This window comes from Emydura macquarii, unplaced genomic scaffold, assembly GCF_026122565.2.
Source record: "Emydura macquarii macquarii isolate MOO-44397 ecotype Brisbane River unplaced genomic scaffold, CSIRO-AGI_Emac_v2 contig_67, whole genome shotgun sequence".
Classification (NCBI taxonomy): domain Eukaryota; kingdom Metazoa; phylum Chordata; order Testudines; family Chelidae; genus Emydura; species Emydura macquarii.
Genome location: NW_027130204.1, coordinates 1,813,890 through 1,839,852, shown reverse-complemented (window position 1 = coordinate 1,839,852; position 25,963 = coordinate 1,813,890). Strand labels below are relative to the sequence as shown.

At 52.2% G+C, this 25,963-nt stretch overlaps 1 protein-coding gene across 1 annotated transcript; it reads left to right on the top strand.

Annotated features, from left to right (window-relative positions):
• Positions 1 to 15,381: 15,381 nt before the first annotated feature.
• On the top strand, positions 15,382 to 25,963 carry WNT8B (Wnt family member 8B). Its single transcript, XM_067529795.1, has 5 exons — positions 15,382 to 15,417; positions 17,809 to 17,947; positions 19,484 to 19,609; positions 23,420 to 23,562; positions 25,406 to 25,963. The coding sequence occupies exons 1-5, from the start codon at positions 15,403 to 15,405 to the stop codon at positions 25,961 to 25,963; spliced, it is 981 nt and encodes a 326-aa protein (XP_067385896.1). The 5' UTR covers positions 15,382 to 15,402.

The window sequence follows — 25,963 nt, the reverse complement described above, 5'->3', positions numbered from 1 at the left end:
TAACAGTGTCTTGCCCGAACGTCAATGTCTCTGGGTTGCACTGTCCCCTCTTGCTGGATTTTGCAGGAGGATGTGAAGAGAAACAAGTAGCAGGGAAGAAGGTGAGACGGGTGACCGTCAAGCCCGTGGCAACCCGCAGGGGAAGCCTTCCTACCAATTGGAGGAGGGCATGCTCCAAAAGGGGTAGACAGATCTGATGGCAGGTCACCCTGAAAGAGAAGTTCATCTGGCTCTAGGAATTGGATACCTTTCCTCCTAGCTTGGCAGGGAGATTTTTTAATATACCCATGTCCCACCCTGGCCCTTGGGGTGCCCCGCCCTTGGGGTGCCCCACTCTGACCTCCAGTTGAGTGGCCTCAATTCCCAGAAGCCAAGCACACTCTCTTGCTCCTGCACACACACATCTACACAACTCCGGGTTGCAAATGAAGTCTCAAAGGCAGGAGGAGATCAAGGCGTGCAATAACAAGCCCTTCCCAGTTGCCTTTGGGGGGGATGGAGAGGCGGGGTGGTGGTGCTGGTGGAGATTGCATCCAGTGATTATTTTGAGGGATTTGCTTTGTCTCTTTCTTTCTCTCTTTTTATTTTTCCCCCTCTTATCCCTTTCTTGGTGCATTTGTCTTCTAGGAACCTGGGGTGTTCTTTTGATCAGCTCAATCTCTCTCTGGCACTTGTGTCCTGATTGGCTGAAGGACTTAGGGAAAAAAAATCTTTAATTAAGTAGATAATCTCTTCTTCAGCAGTTCTGCAGCTCCATTTCACCACCCCCTTTAGCTCTCACTTTGGAATTGGTTACCCTCCCTAGAAGTTGGGACAGAGGGGACATGCAGCTCCGTATTGTACTGGGAGTGCTGGGTGGAAAATAACTCTTTCCTTCCCTATTTTTTTTTTTTTTTTTTGATAGCCCAGTATTTTAGGATCTCCTTTTCCCCCCTCGTCATTTGGATTATGTTTCACATGGACCCTTATCTATGCATCTTCCTTCTCATTTCCTTCCTCTGCTTCTGCCATGCCTGGTAAGTAGAGCATCTCGCTTTGTGCCATAGGCAGGCGGCTGGGATGCACCCTGAGAGACAGCTAATAATGTTCCTTTTTACCTTCCCTGGCATTTTACTAAGGTCTGATATTGATGGAGTCCAAATTCCCACATTGCCAGGCAGCTTTTATCTAGCAGAGAATGACTCCTTCCCTTTCTAAAACTCAAAGGGCTGCATCGTCAGTGGGTGGAAAGCAGTGCAGCGCCACTGAAGACAATCCAGGGGCACCTAGCCCATCATTTCCAGTTGGGTAGAAGACCTAATCAGAGAGCTAGGGACTTCTCCTTTTCCAGAGGTTCACAGGCTGCAGGGTTCTTGTCTTAATCAACCAGGGCTTCTTTTTCCCCCAGTAGAACTATCCGAGCTTAGGAGTTCAGATTCTAAAGTGTGGTGTAAATGCCTAGACAGATACATCCATAGCAACATGAGGAAAGCCAGAGGCTGCTGGGCTGACTCTGATCAGGAGGGCTTATGGTCTGAAATAAGCATCTGTGGGTTGTCCGAGATGAAGATTTCACTACAGAGCCTGCTGAAGTTTAGTTTTATGGTCTAATTACAGGATCTGTGTCACTAATAATCCCTCATTGTCTGGACCCGGGCAGCCAAATGAAACCCAACCTCTCTCTCATCCCAACAGGCAGTCCTTGCACTGGGGCCTAGTGGTTTAATTTCCAGAAGTGTTCCTAAGGGGATACAAAGATGAAAACTAGACTGGACTCAGCAGCTTTCCATATACAACAGGCACCTGCCTTGCCCTGGCAGGGGGATAGACTCATAGGACCTAGTTCTCTGGGTTCTTTTCCATCTGAAATTCCTATCAGGCACCAAAATCTCTCTGGGACCCTCTATTTCTGTTCCTTCCACTGGGGAAAATGCCCTGCGGGTTACAGCCTTGTTCCCACCCACTAGGGACAGCTTCTCCCATTGATCTGACAGAATCCACCTACACAGCCCCAGCCTCAGCTCCAGAGCTGTTCATGTATAAATGAAAGAATATCAACAGTATAGACTCTGAAATGCACAGCATTACCTTCCTGAGATCTGCTCCCATTCTGCTGCAAACAAGGAGGAAATCCTCTTTCATCTCAGACCTTCCCTCCTGCCTTATACACTGCAAACTTACTAAATGCTTTCCTATGCCAAACTAAAGGTAAAGCCTTCCTGGATAGGAGGAAGAGGTATTATTCTGTAGTGATGCTTCATGTGACTCTTCCTACATGGGGCTAATTCTCTCTCTTCCCCCCTCTTTCTATGAACGCATCCCTCTGCACCCAATGTGAACAGGTTTAGAAGACATTAAAGAATAGCAGGGCTTGTTAGGAAAAGTTCAAAGCCCAATGGGAGTTAAGCGCTCAAATGCCATTGACTTTCACGCCTAATTGCCCTCTGTGCCTTTGAAAATCTTCCACCTAATATAAAAAGTTGTGGGCCCAATAATGTCCTGCTTCACTGAAAGTCTTACTGATAGCCTAAGAGATAGGGATTTTCAGGAACTATTTCAAATTTGGTTGCAAATGACATTCTCCCCTCCCCCCAAAAATATATAGGGTGCATGAATAGCAGATAATGATCCTTCCTTGCTGTTTTCACCTGATCCGGTAGCGTCAAAGATAACAAGATTCCTCTTTCTAGTCATCAGAGCACATGGGATAATGGAGGAGGTTTTTTTTGGGGGGGAGGGGGAGACTGGGGGGCAGGGTGGGTTAATACCTTTAAATCTGTGTTTTCTTCTCAACTTGGGTGTGGGTCAGACCCATCTGGTGCAGTTGCTAAGATGGCTGTGTTGGAGGGTGCCTGTGTCAGAACAAAATGTTGGGGTTACAGTTTTTTTTAAGGTACTGCAAGGGAGAGAGGGAAAGGAATGAAAAGTGGAAAAGAAAAGAAGAAAGAATGTAAAGACCCAAATGCTAAGAAATCCCTTTTCCTTTTGCGTCCTTTGGGAATAATGTTTCAATCTCTGGCATTGCAACTTGCTTCTCTTTGCTCTTTGCTCTTAAACTATGGTTTTTGCCACTAATTTCCAGTGTTGCTGGTTTTACATTATTCCGTCGGTGGAAGGGAGGTTTTCTTGTGAGTGAGTGGATTTTGGGCTGAATTGGGTCCATGCTTTATTCTTGCACTAAGTAAAATAAGAAATAAAGACAAGGAAATCATTTAAAACCTTTTTCTAAAGAGTCACTTGAGGAGCAGCTCTCAAATACCTTAAGATCAGATCGCCTCAGAATCCCTGGCCCGGATTTGTGGCTGGTGTTGCTCCATTGATTGCAATGCTGATTTACACCAGCGGAGGATCTGGGCCTGGGTGTCTGGTCGGACAGAGCGTAAACACGACAAAAGCACCAAAGGCTTGTTTGTATTATACCCATGTAGAATACACTGGGCCAGCTTCTCAGCGGGTGTAAATTGCCATTGGCTTCAACGGAGTGACATCAAAAGGTGCCAGCCGAGGAACTGGCCTTCTGATTTATTTATTGTTAATATTTTTATAATTTTGTAAAAGACGAGGCAATTAAGCCACATCACCCGCACCTTGTCCTGGTTTTGTTTTTTTTAACTTAAATGAAGATGGAAGCATTTAAAGGAACAACGTGTACTAGTCAAGGTGTCTGGGCATGGACTGCAGTATCAGCTAAGACTTTTCTATCTCTGACTCCTGAGCTCTTTTGAGTCTCCTTTTTCCATGGCGTGCTCGCCTGGAACGTGAAGGAGGAATGAAAGGAGGAGTGTGAGGTATCTAGAAAGCCGACAGCTTTGTTGCAGCACAGGAGTGATTACGGGAGCCTGCCTTTCTGTGTCTGATTAAAACACACCAGGCCAGATCTTCAGCTGGTGTAAATTGGAGTAGCTCCATTAAAGTCAGAGGAGCTGTGCTGCTTTACACACGCTGAAGAGCTGGCCACGGAGTTGGCTTGGTGTAGATTCTGCTCTCATTTACAATGGGTGTGGAAAAGCAGTAACTGCACGGAAGCTACATGTAATGTAGATGTAAGCCAACAGGGAATAAAATCTGCAGCACTTCACATCTGCAGACAATGTAGAAACGATTTAATGTGTATTGGCAATACCATATCACATTCATCACCACCGGCGAATGGACTGCGTATCCACCCTGTGGCATGTGGCTAGCACAGAGATGTGGTCTTATTAATCAGATCATATGGGCAAAGAAGAAGCACAAAGATTTTGGCTCTGGTATTAACCTTCTTTGTTTCTCAGATTAAGTAATAAAGAGTGTCCACTTACCCTCCCACCCATAGATTTGTCAATTTTGAGGCAAATAATCTTCTTCATAACCCAGCCGTCCCATGGCCCCTTCTACCAAATCCTTCGCAGCTTTAACAGTTAAATCTAGAGGCTGCTGGTATTAGCAAGCCTATTATTGTAATGGGTCTGTTCCATCCCTGACTTCTATGACCCTGTCCCGCGGCCATTCAAACCATTGATCAGCCAGCCCACAAAAATAACCCTGTGTCTTTAAATTAATAAAACTGTTTGGAATCTCCTGTTTGCTCAGCTGCAGATGGTGAATTGGAATAGATGGCCTTTGTAGCAAATCCCGATCTTTCTCCTTAAAGGGACAGATCCTCAGCTTCAGTGGAGCTCTGCTGATTGACCCAGCAGAAGATCTGGCCTTTTATGTTGTAGATAAACCCTGAACTTGTGCTTCACCATCCTCCTCTGCTGAAAACCACCACTGCAACTGTCCAGACGCAGAGGACGCTGGTCCCTAAACAGAGATCACTGCTGGTGCCTCTTGAATATCAAGGGTTTCGGGTTTCCGTCCAAGAAGATGGGAAGCAAAGTACCTAGCGATGAGTTTCAGACGGGAGACAGCTCTTCTTTTGGTCCAAAAGCACGATTGGAGAGGATGGGCTTCCTTCTCTCTCCTAGGTCTTGCCTCCACTAGGGAATTTTGCCTAAAATTTCCCACTGTTGCTACCATTGGATCAGCTTCACCCATGTTAGCTGGGCTGAGTTTTCTAGTGCTGCATTCTGTTCCTGGTGGGTGAAATCCTGGCTGGATGAAGTCAGTGAGACTGTTGCCGTTGACTCCAAAGGGGCAGCATTTCCCACCCTCTTCTCTATAAGTGCTCTGAGCAGGATTAGGTGAGAAGGCGCTACCCTGCGTGAAGCCTGTTTGTTCCAGTGCAGCCCTGGAGCTGCGCTGGCGGTAAGAGATTTTAACACAGCCATCCTCGTACAAACACAATCCTAATCTTTCTCTGGTCTTCAAGGAACGGGGAAAAGGAAAGGGAGGCTGTCATTCGCTCTGCAGGCCCGTTAGGGCTTTCGAGTGTGTTTGTGTGTCCCTGTCTGATGCACGACACCGTGCCACAATCACATTCAGAAAACTATGCCATAGCCCTGCAGAAGGGCCCCTTGGTCCCAGGAGTTTGGCGAAGAGATGTAGCTCTCCGTATGGGAGATGGAGAAGCTAGGCTGGCTAGCTGACTGGTAGGGGGCAAGTGGTTGTGCACATGGCTGTAGCTAGCAGACGTGGAGGGCACCTTAGTATGTGATAGACACATGAGCTCAGTATCTCAGTCAGACTCATCCATCTGCAGATTTTGCAAACGCCTGTGGCCTCTTCTCCCTCCCTGGTCCAGCCACTGCGCCGCTAGACTAGATTCTTTAGTTACATTATAGAAGCGACCGGTGGAGACGGGGCCCCACTGCTTGGTGCTGGACAGGCAGCTAGTGCGCACGAGTCCCTCCTTCCTGAGTTAACAGAGAAGCCGGACAAAGGGCAGGAGGAGAAGGGGACGTGACTCATTCGTACAACAGCTCAGCCGTGGTGCTGGGGCTAGAACACAGGTCAGTGCACTCCCTGACCAGACCCCATCTCTTGGCCTGGGACATACGAGTCCAGTTGACAGATTTCCTGGTTACAGTGGAGGAAATGTCTGGTTCCTGGGGGTCGTTCCTCGAGGGCTGGTGAGAGGTTAGGGTAGGACTCCTCGCCCACTGGAACCAGTTGCCCCCAGCTACAACGAATGGTGTTTTTCTGGGAGCCTGAGGAGTTGCCCGGCTCCGTCTCCATTTCCTCCCCATGGCAGAACAACACTCCCTGCCTTTCCAGACGCACCGCGGCCCACGGCACCAGGCGACATGAACGGCAAACACATGGCGAGAAAAGACATGTCGCTCTCACTGTAACCTCCCGGGAGGGGCATGGCCAGGGCAAGCCTAGTCAGGCCACGGGGCTCCAAGCACAGACCCCTGTGGCCGTGCATCTTGAGTCCAGATCCTCCCACCCCACTGATACAAAGCCTGCATTTCGGACTGCCAAGATGCTGGCAAGGGGGCTGCTCTGCCCCGGAGCTTTGTCACCAGTTCTCCAGATCTGCCAGCCCTCCCAAGAACCACTTCCCGGGCATCAGTGATGAGCAGGGGAACTTTGCCGGGTCTCTGGCTAAAGCCCTACGGACCCTTCATTCAAATGCTGAGGAGTGAGCAGCTTTCCTGCAGCCCAGGCACCGTGGAAGAACCGAACCCCTGGATCCTGACCCAGCCAGCTGCTGAGCACCCTCTGCAGTCCCCCTGGTCTCGGTGGGGGTTTCAGGCTTGGTCCCTCATGCCCAGCACCAAATACAGAGGGTGGTGGGGTGCGGGAGGGAGAGGGCGATGCGGAAGTCCCTCCGGATGCCTGGAGAGCAGCCTCCAGAGCTGCTTTATTTCTGTGCGGTCGGTGACGCTGCTGGCTGCACCTGAGGCTGATGGAGGAGATGGAACCTTGTAGGTCAGAGGAGTGGGACTTAGGCTACATCTGCATTGGACTAGGAGGTGCGATTCCCCACTGGTGTAGCGGTGCCTGCGCTATCTGTGCTCCAGCGAGCGCACTAACCACAGCAGCATCGCAGGTGTGGCTCCGGCTAGCCACCCGAGCATGCATATCCTTCCTTCCCCCCTCCCCCTCCGGGGAGGCACTCCAGCAGCCAGCCCCAGACACCCTTGTGCTAGCCTGGCTGCAGTGCGGTGTTCGGCGCACTAGCTGCGGCAGATCTAGCAGTGTGGGAACATCTGCGCGAGCTGGGCATCTCACCTCCCAGCTCCAGTGCAGATGTGGCCCTAGAGCTCCGCCAGCTGCCCTGTGGCATGAGCCCACTCCTGGCTATGGGCAGCTCCACGCTGCACTTTGGCTCCGATGGGGGCAAAGGAATGAGGCTATACGGTCCGTGGAAGGGCAGTGGGTGGGAAGCCAGTCAAAACTGCAGGCTCTTCTCCCCACAGATGCAGGACCGCACACCCCACGTGCCTTCAGGGCTCCCTGGATTTTCATGGATCTAGAGCTGGGACACAGCACTAACATGCTCCCTGAGGAGCCGTCCAAGCTGAAATCTGAGCGGGTGCTGGAAGCAGCAGCATTAACTTCCAGAGAGCCCCTGCCATCTGTGTACTGAGTAGCCGTGCTGGGGGAGCATAGGGTAGCAGCAGGCGGCCTCTGAATCTGCGCTGTCGAGGAGTTGGGTGGAGGGGCAGAGCCTGTACTTGGGATCCCTGGGGCTGTTCTCAGAATCCCTCATGGCTTCTTGGGATCTGCTGAGTCAACAAGCCATGCCTTCTTCCTCTCCATGCTACTAAAACCACCATGTCCCCAAGAGACAGGTTGACGGGACTGCCACACCTGCTACCTCTCTGCCTTTGCCAGCTGAGTTGGACCCTCCAACAGGCCCTAGTCCATGATCTGCTAAAATCCAGGGGTAGGAGTCAGTGTGGTTGGACCATCCCTAGCACAATGGGGCCCTGATTCATGATGCACAGCATCCGCTTCATTCATATAATGCACTGAACTCCATTTAAAAAGGAATGGGATGAGTGCAGTTAAAGACCATTGGAACAATCGACCAAGGATCCTGGTGGATTCTCCATCTCTGGCAATTTTCAAATCAAGATGGGCTGTTTTTCTACAAGCTCTGCTCTAGGAATTATTGTGGGGCAGGTCTCTGGCCTGTGTTATACAGGGGGTCAGACTAGATGATCACAGTGGCCCCCTTCTAGCCTTTGAATCAAGCAATTTATAAATAATTCAATCACCTCCCTGCCCAAGGGAGGAGATATGTCTTCTCCTGGGCCACCTGACTGTGGCTACTCAATCTTGAGAAGAAGCAAAGGGGCTGGCCGGAGAGAAATGGCATTTTGGCTTCTCTCAGTGCAAGACAACTCCATCAGGTTTGCTCTGTCACTGACTCACTCTGTGGCCTTGGTCAAGTCAACTGCTCTGTGCCGGAGTTTCCCAACTCTAAGGTGGAGAGGATTATGGCTACCCATCTTAATAAAGCACTTGGAGGTTGGCGGGTGCAAAGGGGATGGGGTTGATCTGACTGTGATTATTATTTTGCAATCTCTTGGGAACATAACAATTGTAGCCTGGATGGAACTGACAGCAGCAAGCCCCAGGTGCTTCAGTGGAAGGGGCAAGAACCCCCTGCGGCAGGCAGTTCTGGGATCCCCTGCTCTCATGCCCTGGAGCAGGAGAGGTTAGATCCCTTCCCCAAACTTGCCACTAGAGCCTCAGCTGGTGTAAATCAGCATCATTCCATTGATTTCCATGGCGCCACATCCATTGATGCCCTGGATGCACTTTGGAGCAGGAACAATCTTTCTGTTCTGGGTTTGTACAGCACCTAGCACAATGGTCCTAGGCTGTGATGGGGCTCAGGCGCTACCACCATAATAATCATTAATTAATTATGAAGTCCCCAATAGTGCTGATATTTCCGCTAGCCAGACGAGCATGCACACGGAGCAGCATGGATTGCTCAGAATGGCCTCAGACCACTTGCCCAATGGCTGTGGCATGTAGGTAACTTTAGTAAAATGGGGGAACCACAGAACTCTGACTCCATTAGTTACTCCTGATTTACACCAGTGCCAGATCCAATTCAGGCCCCAATCCTGGCCAATCTCACCTGCTCAGTATGATTTATTTGTAAGACATTTGGTCCCAGGGGCCCTAAGGAAGGAACAGGCTCCAGGCCCAGCCGTGGTGGGCGACGTACAGATGAGCAATAAGACAGTAGTCCTTTCCCCCGACAGTGCCCAGTCTAGATTTCGGACTAGACACAGCTGGCGGGTGTTACAGACAAAGGAGATAGCAGCGAAGTGGGCACATTTTGCATAGTATGGTGTCGTTTCAGCTCACAGCCTGCCCAGCTGGGATCAGCTGGCAGAGTTTGTAGGCACCATGGCAGTCTGCAGGAGGGATTGGAAGAAGAATAAGGCAGTGGCTTTTCCCACACCTACGTGAGAGATCAGGACAAAGGGTGCAGAAGACTGTGGAAGAAGTGGACTAGCAGGAGATCGAGGCTGGCAGAGCGAAGGGAAGGATCAATGGCTAGGGAAGGAGGGGAGAAGGGAAGGGCCTTCAAGGGGAAGATGGGATGCTTGTTTGGATGCGGTGGAGAAGAGGGAGGCAGAAGTGGGAGAGCTACAAGTAGCAGGATGTTCCCAGAAGCAGCCTTTGAATAGCCTCGGGGTGAGGTTGTGTGTGAGGGGCAAGCCCTGAAAGGGGGTGATGACAGTATTGAAGGCACTAGATGAGAAGGGCCTGGACAAAAAGTTTTGGCAGCTAACACTCGGTTGCTGCCTTCCTGCCTGCCCTCCCCTGCGCCTGGGCACAATCTGCAGTTTCGATGGGGCTGGGGTTTTCAGTTACTTGTCTTCATTCTGGCATTTCTCACGCACAGCTGCTTGAAACAAGCCAAAGCTGCCCCGTAAGTTCTACCACACAAACACCTAGGAAGTTGGGAAAATTGATCAGCCACTGCAGCCTGGCAAAACCACCTGCAGCTAGATGCTTCAGGGCGTAGCAAGCCTTTGTCTTTCTCTGGCTCTCCAAGGAGCCTTTTCTCCGTGCTGTATGGCTATTGCGAGGAAGGACAGACTAGAAGTAAGAAGATCTGGGTTCTCAGGCAAAACTCTAATTCTCTGTTTGCCTCAGTTTCCCCATCAGCAAAATAGAAAGAATACTTCCTTTGTCTGGCTCTTACTATGTGTGTGTACAGCACCTAGCACAATGGGCCCCTGCTCTCAGCTGGGGCCTGTAGGTACTCCTAATGAAGAGTATGTTCTGCATAAAGTCTGTATTCCAGCTGTGAGCCCCGTCCCTTAGATCTCTCAAGCAAAGCAAGGGCAGAATGGGTTGGTCCCAAGATGAATCCACCCCTATAGCTTCAGCTGGAAACAGCATTCTTAATTCCCTGTCATAAACCACAGTGTAGTGTGGTCATGTGCCACTCAACAGTTTCTACGTTCCACCCCAGAGATGGCTGCATTTCACGGGTGGGTTAAGTGATTCCTGCATATTAGTTGGTTATGTTGGTAAAGCATGTTAGGCTCTCTATAAATGTAAGAAATTACTATCTGTGCTGAGCTAGATGGAAGTAATGTCACAGCAAATTGCACAGCTGTACTGGACACCTTCTCATCTCAATGGAATAAGGCAGAACATGATGCACTGTTATGTTGGGTACCTTGCCCCCCTGAGGCAGTCACATACAGTGAGGTGCATGATTATATTGGCTATCGGCTCCCCTTGGGTGTAATGACACAGGAAGAGTTATGTCATTTTTCCACTAGGCTAGATTGTAATCCTGGGCTACATTGCGACTACTGATTACTTAATCAAGCAACATTAACATTCTCTTAACAGAGTATTTCTCTATGGAATTTCCAAGGGATGACTGTTTATTTATTTTTTTAAATAGGAAAAAAAATCCCCACAGTACTTTCATTATTTTTCCAGACAATTTGGTCAGCAAGCATCAGAACCCAAACAGCCAAATCCAATTAGGCGGGCCTTGGATTTGGACTCGGGAGAGCTGGATTCAATTTCTGACTCCCTCCATATGTGGCCTTGGACAGGTCATCACCTTTCCAGGCCTCAGTGTCCCCACTCTATAAAATGAGGATAGACACGCTTCCTTTTCTGCCACCCTTTGTCTGTTCAGAGCGTAAGCTCTTTGCGGCAGGGATGGTCAATGATGACATGTCTGTACACTGCCTAGCACAATGGGGCCCAGATCTTGGTTGGGTTGTCTGCTTTCTCCAGTAGAAGTACGGACAATGAAATATGTCTGTCTTTTTGATAAGGTAAGAAATGTTGAGCACCTACCTCCCTTCGTTCTTTCTTTTGGTGGTGTAAGGTCTGTCGTGGTGCTCAGGCTGCTCACTCATACAGGGTTTTCATTCATGCAGACCCGCAGCTGGAGACACTTTGTATATAGGTCCACTGTCTTTAATGGTACTGCACAGCTTGACGCCAGCTGAGGATCCAAGAGTTGTTCCTGGTTTGTTGGGCTAAGTGAGAAGAGAATCAGATCCTCTCACGCTGAGATTATCATAATTATTAAATAACACCACGGAACAGGCTGAGTGGAGGGTGTGCTGGGCGCTGGGATTTTCAGGTCCCTGGCATGCCTGTTGTGAGGGACACGAGAAGGTTTCCACTGGTGCCAGGGGTAGTTGGACTGGGCTGCTCATTCACTAGGATAAGAGATATATTTGCATTCATCTATTACATAGCCTGTGTGCCCTTCTGTCTCTTCACTCTCCCCATCTAAAAACCCTACAGCTGTGCCCCCCCTCTCACCTGTGCAGCTGACAGCAGCCCATGCCTGTAGAATGCTCCAGTGTCTGACACATGATCTCTTTGTCTTTCACACTCTTTCTGCTTCTCTCTCTTTCACCTTCTTTTGTGTCTCTCTCTCCATCATGCTGTCACTCTCTTCCTCTCTGCCTGGTCTTGCTAGCACTCCGCTCTTCATTAATGCTCCACTCTCTCTGTCTCACTTGCACCCTGCATGTCCTGCTCTCTCCCAGCCTGGTGGACAGTGCCTTGGATTAGCAGCCAGAGGAGGTGGGCTCTGTTCCTGGAGCTATCCCTGAGCTGCTGTGTGACCCTGGGCAAATCACGGCTTCTCTTTATTGCCTTATGTGAACTGTAAGCTCTTCGGGGCAGGGTTGTCTCAGAGTATGTGTTTGTGCAGCGTCTAGCACAGTGGGGCCCTCACGCTTCTGTGATACACATTAGAATATTGAATCCTGGGGGAGTTGGGGCAAAGAAGGGAGACTTGCCTCTGATCTCCTACATCCCCCCCACTTATGACAGGAGAGGAACTGAAGTGTTAGCTATATATCGCCAGTCGCTGCCTACAAAAAGGACTGCTTGGAAGCCCTTGAACCTCTAGAAGCAATGAATGCCTACAGCCGTGTCTTCTGCTATCTGATCAGAGCAGGAACTTCTGCTCTAAACTGGTGAGAGATCTGCTTGCGCATTTCAGGTGAACACCCACAAGGCCTGTGTTTCTGCCTTCCCATCGCTCTGCTACCATCGTCCTGCCAATGAAGCTGAAAACTCTAGTCCTGCCTCGCTTTTCCCTAAATTCCACTCACCCAGAATGTTCAAAAGTAGGGTATTAAATGCAGGGTCCTATTAGCTTTCTGTCGAGGGTTAACAGTGTTATGTTCACAGCATACACAGAGAATTTAAGCGAATCATCAAATACTCTCCCTGGAAGGCGGCAACATAACACTACTTTACTTCTTAGAATCCATAATGATAACACATGTGAACCCCAAAACAGAGAGAGACAAAGCAGGCTGCTCTCTAAAACAGGCATAACTCACCCACCTTAGTCTAGGTTGGCTGGTTGCAGACTGATCCCACGTCTTCCTACAGAGCCCACTCACCTGCAAGCAGAACCAGGAAAATCCTTGAGAATTTAAAGTAATCTATCATAATTTTTTACACGGTATTCAATAAACCACAGCAGACTCCTATGTTATAGTCTGTCCCTGGATTGACAGCAGCTAGTATCTGTGGATGCTATTGGGTGAACAGGCTCTCCATCCCACCTTTGGGAAAGAGAAAATTTTCAAACCACTAACTCCAGCCCTTTGACCCTTTGGTCAACCAGAGTTCTGGCAAAGAGCTGGCTCCAAGCATCGTCTGTCCAAAGGATACACATGCTAAATTTCAGTAGATATGAAGACAAGACTGAGATAGTAGGGATACTGATCATTCTCACACATGCATCTGTATCCTGTGGCACTCATTACCACAAGGTATTGCTGAAACCCAGAACTGAGTAAGATTCAGAAATGGATTGGACATTGCTGTGGATAATAAGCATACCCCCAATTATATTAAATCAAATAAAAACGTATAAGGGATGTAAACCCTCATGCTTCAGGGCATATATCAACCTCTACCTCATGGGGGTCAGGAAGGAACTTTCCCTACAGGCAGGTTATTTCATCATTGACCATTACAGGGTTTCTTATACCTTCCTCTTTAGAAGTGACTGGCATTGGCTACTGTCAGAGATGGTCCCCTAGTCTGATCCGGTCTGGCAATTTCTGTGTTATTTCTCAATGGAGTAGCTACGTTGATCTAAGAAAGCATAGATGAAGGACAATCCAGTGGTTAGGGTGCTAGCCTCGAACTTGGGAGACCTGGCTTCATTTCCCTTTTCTGTGTGGCTCTGGGCAAGTCACTTAGTCTTGCTCTGTGCCTCAGTTTCCCCATCTGTACAATGGGGATAACAGCACTGCCCTGCTTCATAGGCTACACACATTGAAGAGATTGTGACGTGCTTGGAAACTGTAGTGATTGGAGCGATCTCCGTACCTCAGATAGACATATAGTGTGAGTGTTCCTTCTCCACTAGGGTGCATCTCCTTCCTTCTTGATTTCCTATTGCTCAGGGCTCATGTGACTAATGGGTCAGCAGATGAAATGACAGAAGATCTTTATTTGCTGGGTTTTCAGAAGATGCAGCAATGCTAGCAGAGCCAAATGGAGAGGAAAGATGCCCCAGTGGCTGTGACCCTTTGGTCTAATTTCGGTTGTTGGGTTTAGTGTGCTGGTGCCCAGTGAGATACAGGCATGCAGCCTAGATGATCTGGTGGGCCTTCCTGGTCTTAAATTCTCAGACACCAAAGTTAGGGCAGGAGACCTGGCTTCTATTCCTGGCTCTGCCCCAACCTCCTGTGGCAGGCATTGTGTCTCTGTTTCCGCTCCCACTGCCTGTCTGTCTTGTCAGTTTCGACTGTAAGCACCTCAGGAGAGCAGCCGTCTCTCGCGCTGCAAATGCACTGTGCCGAGCTCAGTGGGGACCTGATCTCGGTTGGGGCCTTGAGGAGCTATAAATAAAGAGAGTCACTCAGGTTGGAGGCCTGGGTGTAGCAAGAGGGAACAGAACAATGATGGGGGAACTGATGGTTCGCTTTGGAAAAGCCCGTCAGGACGTCCCTGAATGTCCTTTGAATTACACCTGCCTCTCATGTCTGGGAGAGTCAGACGAAAGCTGGGTTGGGGCCGAAGTTGCTTCAGGAGATTGCAGATAGTTTCTACTTCCAGATGAGCTGGGAGAACAGCTTTTCCCGTGGTGTCTCCTCACATCTGATTCCCCTTCCAGCTAGAAGGGGGAGCCGTCATCCCAACCACAATAAGGCCAATGCTGAGCATTCAAAATCGTGCGTCTGGCCCAAGACATTAAGAAACTAACTTCAAGAAAAGCTCATGATTTAAACAAATAATATTGAGGTTCTTTTTATTTGTCTTCTGGCCTGATAGCCATTGTTTTCAAGCTTTTCTCTGCAAACACAAAGGGCGAGAGCCTTCCTGTTGTTGCACTGTGATAGCGGAGATCCTCATTCACGTGCCTCCAGGAGCTGGGGATTTCAGAAAACCACTAAATAACATGAAATTCAAACTAAAATATGAAAGTTGGCAACACCACAACTACTTACACAGGTTCAAATTGGATTAGATTAGAAAGCATGAGCCTAGATCACAGGAATACCTCCTTCCCATCTGTCCTCTTGCTGAACTAGACGTGAGCTACCTTCCGGTTTGGCTAGGTGGTGCTGGTGTGCATGGGGCCGGATTCTGCTGTGCAGTGGGGGTGGATGGCTTGTCCCCGGGCAGGGGCTGGGTTCCTTCACGTACAGGAGGGTTGTTCCCACTGTGTCCAGCTGTACAAATGTCTGCCCATGGAAATCACATGACTTGAAACAAACCTGACGGTGCAAGAAGGAGGGAGAGGATGCGGGGGGGGGGATGGGAAGGTGGGCATTGCCTCAGGGTGTGGATGGGGTGATAAGGGGAGAGGGGCACTGCTCTAGAATGGGGGCAATTATGAGGAGGGGGAGGAGGGACGAGGGGTCACTGGGCTGGTGGTGAGGAAGGGCTCTGCGGGAAGTGGGCCTTTCTGCCACAGGGGATAGGCTGAGAGATGAAGGCTGCTCCAAGTTGGCGAGGGCACTACAGAATTCCAGGCATTCCCATGGCCGGCGCTGCGAGGATTCCTCGCCACTGAGGGACTGTTCTCTCTCTTCCAGGTCAGTGAATAATTTCCTGATGACTGGCCCGAAGGTAAGAGAAATCGCTTTGATCTGCGCTTCGGGTTCCACTCAGCCCTCATGGGCATCTCGTTCCTTTGCTCCAGCTCCAGCTCCAGCTCCCCCCAGCCTGCCCGCTCAGCATGTCCGCGGGCACAGGGAGCCGAAAGGGAACTTGGGGGAGAATTCTGGTCCAGTCCCCATCACTGCGCTCTGGCCTGCGGTCTGTTCTGCTCACCTGGAGCACCAGCGTCTGTCTTGGGGAGCCCGATCCCAGAGCTATGCCCATTCGCACTGGTGCTTCTGTGTGCGCCACGTAACCCAGCCTAGCTGGCTGTTCCCACAGGCATTCGTTTGGCGGAATGCCCCCACCCACCTGCAGCAGAGACAGGGCCCATTTGTGCCACCTGGAGAGCTAAGGGACACCAGGTGCAGCCCCTGGGGGGCGCCACACTGCCCCCTGCAAGGAGACACCCTTCCTCAGGTGGGGCAGTCCCTTAGGCTCAGATGCCCCAAGGTATTTAAGCACCTGGCTTGGGTTGAAATCAGTGGGAGTCACGTCAGGATCTCGGCTTTCCTCCCATGGGCTTTGGCAGGCCAGTCTGTGGAGTACAGGGCTGCTGCCTGGGAGGAAGGGTGTGATAATCTGGCCTGTAAGGACATGGGTCATGAGTTACATCCCACTGACCGAAGGTCGCGGCATCACAGCGGCATGATGGGAGGATTTTGCCCCCAGCATGAGGGTCAGCGGGTGACCCTGGAAGCAGCATAGGGATGGGGAAAGACCCTGTGGGGTTTGTGCGCCAAAACAAGGTCACGTCCGAGCTCTCCACTCACTCACAGGCGGTAGCGTTTCACGCTCCCTTTGCACCCAGACGTAAACAACAACATGAGACTAGGGAGAGTCCAGCCCTCTGACACCAGCGTGAGCAGAGCCATCCTAGTCTGAGTACAGCAACGTGATCATTTACACCCCTGCCACACTCTGAACGTCTGCCTTTGAATGTCACAAGGTGCAATAATACCTAGCTCTTTTCATCTGCAGAGCTCGAAGCACGTTACAAAGGAGGTCGGTGTCTTTATCCCCCCATTTTACACATAGGGAAACTGAGGCACAGGGCTGGGACGTGACTTGCCCAAGATTACATAACACCCTGCTGGGAATAGAAGCCAGGTCTTTGAGTCCCAGTTCAGGGCTCAACCCAACAGGCCACTAATGACTGCCCATGACGTAAGGCTGTCTTTATGGGTATGTCTTCATTGCCATGTAAGCCCAGGGCTCAAACTCGGGCTGAAACCTAACTCCCCTTCCTTCTACACACAAATGACACTAACCCAGGGCTCAGACCCAGGGTCTCAGGACCCCACGGGGTGGAGGGTCCAAGCCTGAGTCAAGCTGGGACCCAGGATCCAAGCCCTATTGCTGTGCAGTGTAGATGCAGCCCCACTGGACTCTTGCTCTGGGAGTCTGCCAAAAGTATGCCACAATCCCACCAGCCGACTTCCTTTGTGCTCAGGACAGTCGACTTTTCCCACACAGCACCACAAAAAAGGGCTGGACCTGCCACATCTGGGAGGGCGCCAGTACCTCTGGGACACGGGTGGTTGAACTCAGGCCAACATAACGCCATGTAGTTGCTGGAGCCCTAGGTTGGGACCCAGGGTTCAACGATCCCTAACCCCTGGGTACGAGTGAGTGTAGACGCTCCAGCCCTAGGTTAGCAAACTCAGGGGCTGCCAACTCAAGTTCTACTAGCCCTGGGTTTAGTTACACTGCAGTGTAGACAGAGCCTGTGAGACCAGATACTCACCTGGTAGACATCAACGTCGCTCCATTGACTGTATACCAGCTGAGCATCTGGCTGTTCTGCTTCCTGGTCCCTCTGCTTCTGGGGATTCCTGCTCCCGGGGAGAGCATGGAAAGTCAATTCCCCATCGATGCCTTTTGGTTGTGTTTCAGTAATGTAGCGGAAGTGACCCCTATCCTGTCTTGGGCTGGAGAGGGCAAGAACTCGTCCTCTCCGGGGCTCGTCTGCTGGTTCTTTCCTTCCACTCAGCTCCTCCCATGTGAACCCCAAAGCTGAGATACTAATACCACCCAGCACTGCACATTGTCAACGCCTGAGGCGGGTCAGGGTTATTATCCTCTTGCTACCCAGGGGGAATCCGAGGCACCAGGCAGTTAAGTGATTGGCCCAAGCCCCCACTGATCTGGGCGTAGCATGGTGGAAGCTCCTGCTTCCCAATCCTCTGCCTCTCAGTGAATATCCAGCAGTGAACAGAGCTGTGGTTCCCAGCTGCTGCTGGGCCATGCCGCAGCCCAGTGCCCGCAGCAAGCCCTGTCCGTAGGGCGTACACCTGTGCCAGAGGGTGCAGCTGCTCGAGGACACTTTGCCCTTTCTGACCCACTGCCCTCCCTGTGCAGGCATATCTCATCTACTCCAGCAGCGTGGCAGCCGGGGCCCAGAGCGGCATCGAGGAGTGCAAGTTCCAGTTCGCGTGGGACCGCTGGAACTGCCCCGAGAGAGCGCTGCAGCTCTCCAGCCACGGCGGGCTGCGCAGCGGTAAGGAAAGCATTGGATACAGCTCATGGGACCCCTTCGCCACAGGTTAGAGCCCGCAGGCCCCGGCTTCTCCTGGAGACCCTCCTCTTCTCTCCCTTTCCTTTTCTCTGGACATCCTTCCCGGGGCCCTTTCACCCATGGCTGGCCCTGGTCTGGACCATGGCCTGCACAGCAGCAGCAAGGGGGACATGGTGAACACCGCCAGGGCAGGACCATGTGCCCGCTGCAGCCCTGGCTGGCCAAGGACGGAGCTGGTTTCAGCACACATGTAGCTGGGTCAGGTTCCCCCCCACGGTGCCTGCCACCCCCTATGAAGAGGAGCTGGGGAAAATGAACTGAGAGCCCCTGTGGGAGGAGATGGCTAGATCCAGGCCTGGCATCTGCTGTGGGAACACACGCAAGGATGGGGGGAGGGGGTCTTGCTAAGCAGATAGCAAGAGACTGAGAACAGAGCTGGGGGGGAGGAAAAGGCAGAGGGACGAACTGGCTAAAGAGCGGCTCCTCCATCGCTCTGCTCTGGCGAGCGGGTTGTGGGGCCAGCAGGCTGGCAAGAGGGGGGCTTCCCCACAACAGCTTCCAGGAGGCTGCATCGTTGCACAAAGCGGCACTCCTTCCTCAGCAACCGGAGTCGCTGCGTAGCCACTGCAAGGCGGGCGGGCTGCTGGGGCCTGCCAGAGACCCATGGGGTGGGTATGGAAATGGCTCCCAGCCTCCCCCACTCCATCCCTCCTCATCTTCCCCCCTGGCAGGCAGCAGGAAATGCTTTCCCCACAGACCTGACTTCCATAGATACCCACGCTCGCTGCGCTGCAGGGGGTCGCTGCCAGGCCCTGGGGGACTGGGACTGGGCACAGAGCTGACTCCCGGGCATTGGCACCAGCTCAAGGGCCAGTCCCTGGGGGATCAGCAACGGGCTAGGGAGCCAAGGCTCGGGGAGGGGGTGGAAATCAGCAGCGGGCTAGAGAGCCTTTCACCCCTAGCTTGCCAGCTGAAATGCAGGCCCGGCTGATCCTGGAGATTAATCACATCGTTATCCTCCAGGGCCCCAGGGAAATGAGTTGATCCTTTCAGCCCAGTTCCCAGTGGGCAGGTGCCAGAACCACAATGGGCCCAGCAGAGGCCACGACTCAGCTCGGAAACGACTCTCTTGCCCTTGAGAGGGTCCCGGCAGCTCCAAGCTGAGGCACGTCGGCAGGGCCACGCTGGTGCCCACCCTGTGCCCTGTCTGGGGATGGACGGCAGGACTGCCAACCCAGCACATTTCGCCAGCACGACGACTGCTGACGGGCTGTCTACAGTGGGACAATGCAGCCCTGACTGGGCTCTAACCTTCACTCTCCAAGGTGCCCCAAGCAGGGAAGAAAAGATACCAGGCTAATCCAATCCACACGTGGCCTGATCTCAGAGCCACAGAGACCTGCGCTTGGCCTCTTCTCTTCCTGTCCAGTCTCCCCTACGGCTGGAACTGGCTCGGTTTCACGGATCCCGTAATGAAACCTTTGGCACTTTCCCTCCCCTTGTCTTTCTGCCTGACAGCAAACCGAGAAACAGCCTTTGTCCATGCCATCAGCTCGGCGGGTGTCATGTACACGCTGACGCGGAACTGCAGCCTCGGAGACTTCGACAACTGCGGCTGCGATGACTCCCGCAATGGACAGCTTGGTAAGAAGCAGATCAGCTGTGATCAGTGCATCTCACCCCCTACCACACTGGACTCGTGCAAAGCAGGAGGGTGTCTCTCCACTGCTCCGCTAGAGTCTGGAGAAATAACTCCTGCCCTTGGTCCCCTAGTGGCAAAAAAGTATCCAGAAAGTGTTGCAGGGCTGGATCCTCACCCGGTGTAAGTCAGCTTAGCTCTATGGAAATCAGTGGAGCCAAGCCAATTCACACCAGCCACACAGCGAGCCCTGAATTTATAGCATCCTCCAACCCTTGTTTAATTTTAACTCCCTGAAAAGGGGAAAAAAAACCCCAAAAGATGGACCTGATTTTCTCCTCACATACATTGGTGTAAATCAGGAATAACTTCACTGAAGCCAATGGAGCAAGATCAGAGTAAAACCAGCAAAAATGAGGAGAGAAGCAGTTTCCACAAGTCTAATCAGTCACCAACTCTCCAACCAGACACAGCCTTACAAACTCACCCTGGCTGCCCAGTAATTGCCGATTTTGTTTTATTGGCCAACAGATTTAAAAGCGGCCACTGATTTTTTAGTGCATCGGGGTGATGGTGGTGGGGTGGCCAATCTCCAGGATAGCTGACACCTGGAAATTGAGGGACTCAAAATTCAGTGGCCATATTTGAAACTTCTGACTGAAGCGAGTTGCCAAAAATCACTCAGCAAATCAGTGTCAGAGCAGGGTGGGGTAGGGTATTAATGCTTAGAGATGAAGTGTTGTTATTAGGGATGATCAAAACATTTACACTGAAAACTTTTTTCAATGGAAAATTGGGTTATTGACAACACTTCTTTTTTTTGCAAAGGGAGTGTTTGCTTTTCACGGAAAAGTTCACCTTTTTATCAAAAAGGTGGAAAGCCTGAAAACTTAAAAAAAACTTTCAATTTTCAGCCAAAAACCAAAATATGTCTAGTCTAAATGGCACCACAGTGCCTCATGGGAGTTGTAGTTTGGAAGCATCATTTTCTCATTCTTTTCTATGGACCAGGGTCCCCAGACAAGCTTCATCTCCCACAATGCACTGTACTAGGTCACTACCATGATTCATGGCTTCCCCTCAGCAAGAAGGGAGAGTGCTGCATCATAGGAGAGGTAGCCTCACCAGAGAGCTCAGACTATAGAGGCGAATGGGCACGTGAGGTCCCGGCACGACAGTTCTCCTGAGGCCCTGCAGCAGCACTATAAAAGAAGGTATTTCAGGTTTTGGTTGCACAGAAGCACAGGGGGAATGAATGACACGAACGAGACCCACCGAACCATTCCGCACTGAGCTAAAAGGAGTCCATCTGTACACTGTGCGTGCCCGCTGGGCCCCACCCGGGCAGCGGATGGGAATCCTTTCCATGCACTCAGAGCCTCCCAGCCGAACCAGTCTGTAAGTGCCGCACAAACCACAGACCTGCCAATCGCACGACTCCAGGCCTATTTCCAGAAACTAAGGCATGTTCCCCCCTTCCCTTCCACACCTCACTCCGGCCCCCCAGCGTGTGTATCCAGGGGGCTGGGGAAGATTCTGCTGTGCAGAGAATGCGAGCTTCAAAATGCAAAGGCAGAATGTGTGGGCCCATGTTTATTACCTCTCTCAGGGACTCCAACTCAAATGTGCTGGTTTTACAAGCCCAGCAGTGGCTTTTCCCAGGCTAGGCTCTCTCCAGCTCCTCCACACCCCCTATCATAAAGGCTCTGCAGGCCAAATTGTGGGCTCAGTGACACATGGGCAGGCTCATTGTCTTCAGCGGGGTTGCATGGCTGTAATTGAGTGGGGCTTAGTAATGAATCCCCAGCTGGGATCGACTCCAGCTCCCTCCCTCTTGGATTTGCAAGGCTCATACAAGTCAAAAGCCATCATTCTCCTCACCACAGTCAGCAGAGTGGATCCCAAAGGCACAGAGGGAGTGGACTGGCTGAGTCAGGCGGTGTTTTTTGCACCCTTTTCAAAGCAGGATTTCTCTGCAGAAAGGGTTTCTACTGTTTATTTGATTGCGTTTCAGTTTTAAAAAGCCAAACAGTTAAAAGGCAGCCTCCAGCCAGGCCCCTCTCAATAGCATCTCTGCACTGATTGCTTAGCAGGGTGTCCCCAGCCTCTCTCTACTGCCTGTAACATCGCCATCAGTTCCCGGTGGGGTTCAGACACAGTTAACCCTTGCACAGCCTGATTTGTGAATAACGCTTCCTTTATTACTGCAATGAGCTGGCTAGCCTTCCTGTGCACCATGGCCCCTGCTGGTTAGACTCAGAACTGCTCGATTACATGACATAGACCCAGTACCACTAATGGAGATTCTCCTTTTGTTCGGGTGACAGTAGGAGGCTGTGCTTTTGGGGCTGGGGAACTGGGCCTTGGAGTTACCGCAGGGAGGGGTGAAGAGAAGAGGAGGGATGCTCTCGAGGAGTCAAGAGCCCCGCCTTGTAGTGGTTGGGGCATAGCTGGTCATGGTCCTATAGCGCCTCCTGCTGGTTGCTCTAGTCCCACTGCCTGCGCTTGGTTCCAGCCCCAGGATCCTGCAGTAAGCAGCTAGGTCGCTTCTTCAGATGGGCTGCCGTGTGCCTGGGCCACTTCCTACCTCCAAGCCGCATGTGCTGCTTCCCTGCCACTTGCGCTCCACCCTGCCTCTCCTGCTTCCCAGGCCTCTGGTTTCTCCCTCAGCTCCTTCTTTCTTGGTCGGAAGGCCGACCCCTCAGGGCCGCGTCTGTGCACCTGGCCCTCTTTCTAGAGCCCACTAAGGGATTAATTCCATCCTTGGGGCCTTCTTCAATCTGCCTTCCTAGAGAGAAGGCACTCCTGTCTCCCGAGTGCCTGCCCTGGACTTTCCTGCGAGTTTTCACTGGCTTCTTTTATGAAGACCCCCCAGCTCCTCTCCAGCTGGGTCTAATATCAAGCCAAGCCTGATGTCCCCTCCAGGCATGGGGACAGGCAGACACCCCGTCACAGACCCAGGAAAAGGGAAAGAAGCAGAGAGAGGGTGGAAGAAGTACATGAAATGAAGGGCCAGAATAGCAGCGGTCCCAAAGAGGAGCGCATTTCCGTGCCGTGTGAGGCTGAATGGGACAGAAGGCACTGAATGAAGAATAATAACTACAAGTTTAGTTATGGCGTGAAGATCACAGTCTGCCCTTGCTCTTCGTGCCTCAGGCACTGGTTGGCGAGATGCTGTGTGCTGAGGGGCTCCTGACGTTTATATCACGGTAGAGTACAGTGCACTGTGCTGAAGGAGCCTGACGCCACTGCTCTGCCCATCTAGTTGGGCGTCTGGGTTGCAGTCACCCCTGCGGGACTCGAGACCCCAACTGTTCAGGGCCTCTGCTTGTAGGGCCTATCTAGACCCTGGAAAGGGTGAGCTCCCACAGTAAAAGCCTAGTGTAGGCCTGGCAGTGCGCCTTTAACACGTGTTACACGGGGCCAGCTGTAAGGGTGTAGCACGTGTTAAAGGCACATCTGCATTAGGCTGTTTCCATGAGTTAGTTACCAACTTCCAATCCCTCGTCCAGACATGGCCATCAAAGGCCCCGAAGTTCTCGGGTGTTTCCCCAGGGAGATGTCTCTTAAGGTCGCTTAGCAGCCAGCATCCGAACTAGGATGAAAATGGCATGAGGCTATGAGAGGAGAGAATCTGAAAGCGTTACCGGGCTGTGGGCTGGGTGTGCCCCACAGGTGGCTCCCCAGCTCCTCTCCATCCCCTGGAGAGCCACCGCAGCCAGGGACTGGTGCCGTGATTTACCTCCGGGGGCCGGGCAGGCAGGCGCTGCTGAGTGGGAGGCCACTGGAACTGCCCATCTTGTGTCTTTCCGCAGGCGGGCAAGGCTGGCTGTGGGGCGGCTGCAGCGATAACGTGGGCTTTGGGGAGGCCATTTCCAAGCAGTTTGTGGACGCCCTGGAGACGGGGCAGGATGCCAGAGCAGCCATGAACCTGCACAACAACGAAGCTGGCCGGAAGGTGAGACCGTTTCTCTCCATCAAGCCAAGGGAAAGAAGGTTTTCCCCATTCCCTGGGGTATCCTGCCCCTCGCTGTGGCCAATATCAGCTGCCCTGCAGAAAGGCAGAAGAGGGATTGCAGGGCTGGGCTGGGGAGCCCTGAGGGCATGGGGCAGATGGCAGCCTTGTATGCAGCTGGAAATAGCCCCTGCTCAGCCAGCGGAAGCTAGCCATCAACGTAGCCTCACCTCTGTTGAGCGCTAGTGTTTTTCCAGGCCACACGGGGCATCGTAACAATGGAGTTCAGCCTTCCTGACCTCTGGCCGCTGGTGGGCTGAGCTGAGGCTATTCCCGAAGGCAGACAAGGCGGGTGCAATGATTCCACAGGTCTAAAGAGCCAGTCTCCCCAGGAGCGATGGATTAATGCCCACTCTGGCCTATGGGCAGCTCGGGTGCCTCTCTGGCATGTACTAAGCTACATCACTGCACTCTGCTGTGCCTGGAGGTGCCGGTACAACCCAGGTCTTCTCTAGACAACTCCCAGCCCTCTAGGGCAGCGTCCCTCGTCTGTCCTGGGCAGACATGTCGGGTGAAATCCCAGCTCCACTGTCAGTGGCCAAACTCCCATTGGCTTCGGTCAGGTCAGAATTTCACGCACCATGGCAGGGATTGGGTCACTGACACGTCTTGCCTAGTGTGATGCGAGCCAGGATTTTGCCCTTAATGTGGTCAAGGATAGCTGTGCTTAAAAGAGGTGTTGGTGGCTGGTGGGTAATCCTAGGGACAGCCTTGCCCCCCAACCCTCTGCCAGCAAACATATTTTTAACGTCGACTTGCCTGTGTCTATACTGGGTACCAAGGGGCGGCTAGCATCATGTGCCTAGGAACGCACCTTCTAACAGGATGAATTTCTCCGCTGGGCATGCCACAGAGGGTGAGGGAAAGTTCAGTTACTGAATCACGATCGTCTATTATGACCAGGCGCTGACAGAGCTGGGGGGAGGGAAAGAAGGGTGCCGATTAGGGACCTGATTCAGGCACGTAGTCTGCCTGGGCACACCCCTGGGCCTGTGTGAAGCTATAATGAAGTCAGAGGGGCTCAGCATGTGCCTGAAGTTGCAGGTCGAGGGCCTGATGTAGCTGATGTAGTTCCCTCTTGAAAATAGCCCCCTGCTCCGGAGAAGCTGAGGAAAGCTTAAGGGGCAGTTTCCTTTCTGGAAGCAGAAACTACATGTCAGAGCCATGTCTCCTGTGGTATCGTCAGGTCATTTAGGTCCAGGCTTTAACTAGAGGGGAAGGAAGGGAGTTTCCAAATGCTGATGAGTTAGCTTGGTTCTCTTATTTTAAATGTAAATCTGCCCTGCCATGTTTGCAACCCAAACATGGCAGCACGGTGCAGCGAGTGGTGTCATGTAAACCCACTTGATCACTGTGGAGGGAACCTGACCCAGGCCTGCCTCAATGGCAGCGGTGGAGGAAACACAGAATTGTCATCATAGCATGTGCAGCAGCAATGGCGCCAATTGCACTGGGGTTTTGCAAATCCTTTCAGTCTTAATCATTTGGTAGCAAAACGGTCCCATGCAAGAGGAATCCAGGTGGGGAGAGTTTGCTTTGCTCACACACACACACCACTGCAAATTACTCCATTCAGACACTGGGTGGAGACACAAGTAGATGTGGGGGGGAGGGGGGGGCGGGTTTGCTCCATGATTTTATCTTGACAGCATCCCTTTAACTAGAAAGTGGCCCCGGCGAGCTCGCCTGGCAGCTGCAGCTGGGCACAGTGGCTCCGGGGATTGTAATGCACCAGCAAGACAGAGCGTCCTGGCTGATGGGCTGTGTCATCCTCTCTGTCTCCTAGGCGGTGAAGGGGACTATGAAGCGGACCTGCAAGTGCCATGGTGTGTCAGGCAGCTGCACCACCCAGACCTGCTGGCTGCAGCTGCCTGAGTTCCGGGAGGTGGGCACATACCTGAAGGAGAAGTACCACAAGGCCCTGAAAGTGGATCTGTTGCAGGGGGCGGGCAACAGTGCAGCCAGCCGGGGGGCCATTGCCGAGACCTTCAGCTCCATCTCCAAGAAGGAGCTGGTGCATTTGGAAGACTCCCCCGACTACTGCCTGGAGAACAAGACCCTGGGGCTGCTGGGGACCGAGGGCCGGGAGTGCCTCAAGCGGGGCAAGGCCCTGAACCGGTGGGAGAAGCGGAGCTGCCGGCGGCTGTGTGGGGACTGTGGGCTGGCCGTGGAGGAGAGGCGGGCTGAGATGGTGTCCAGCTGCAACTGCAAGTTCCACTGGTGCTGTGCCGTGCGGTGTGAGCAGTGCCGCAAGAGGGTCACCAAGTACTTCTGCGTCCGCAAGGAGAAGCGGGACCGGAGCGGGGGCGGCGGGGCCACCCGCAAGCTCAAGAGGAAACCCTAA

Coding starts and splice junctions, on each gene's coding strand:
- WNT8B (XM_067529795.1), top strand. Junction 17,948..19,483: donor CCACGGCGGGCTGCGCAGCG/GTAAGGAAAGCA, acceptor TCTGCCTGACAG/CAAACCGAGAAACAGCCTTT. Junction 19,610..23,419: donor CTCCCGCAATGGACAGCTTG/GTAAGAAGCAGA, acceptor GTCTTTCCGCAG/GCGGGCAAGGCTGGCTGTGG.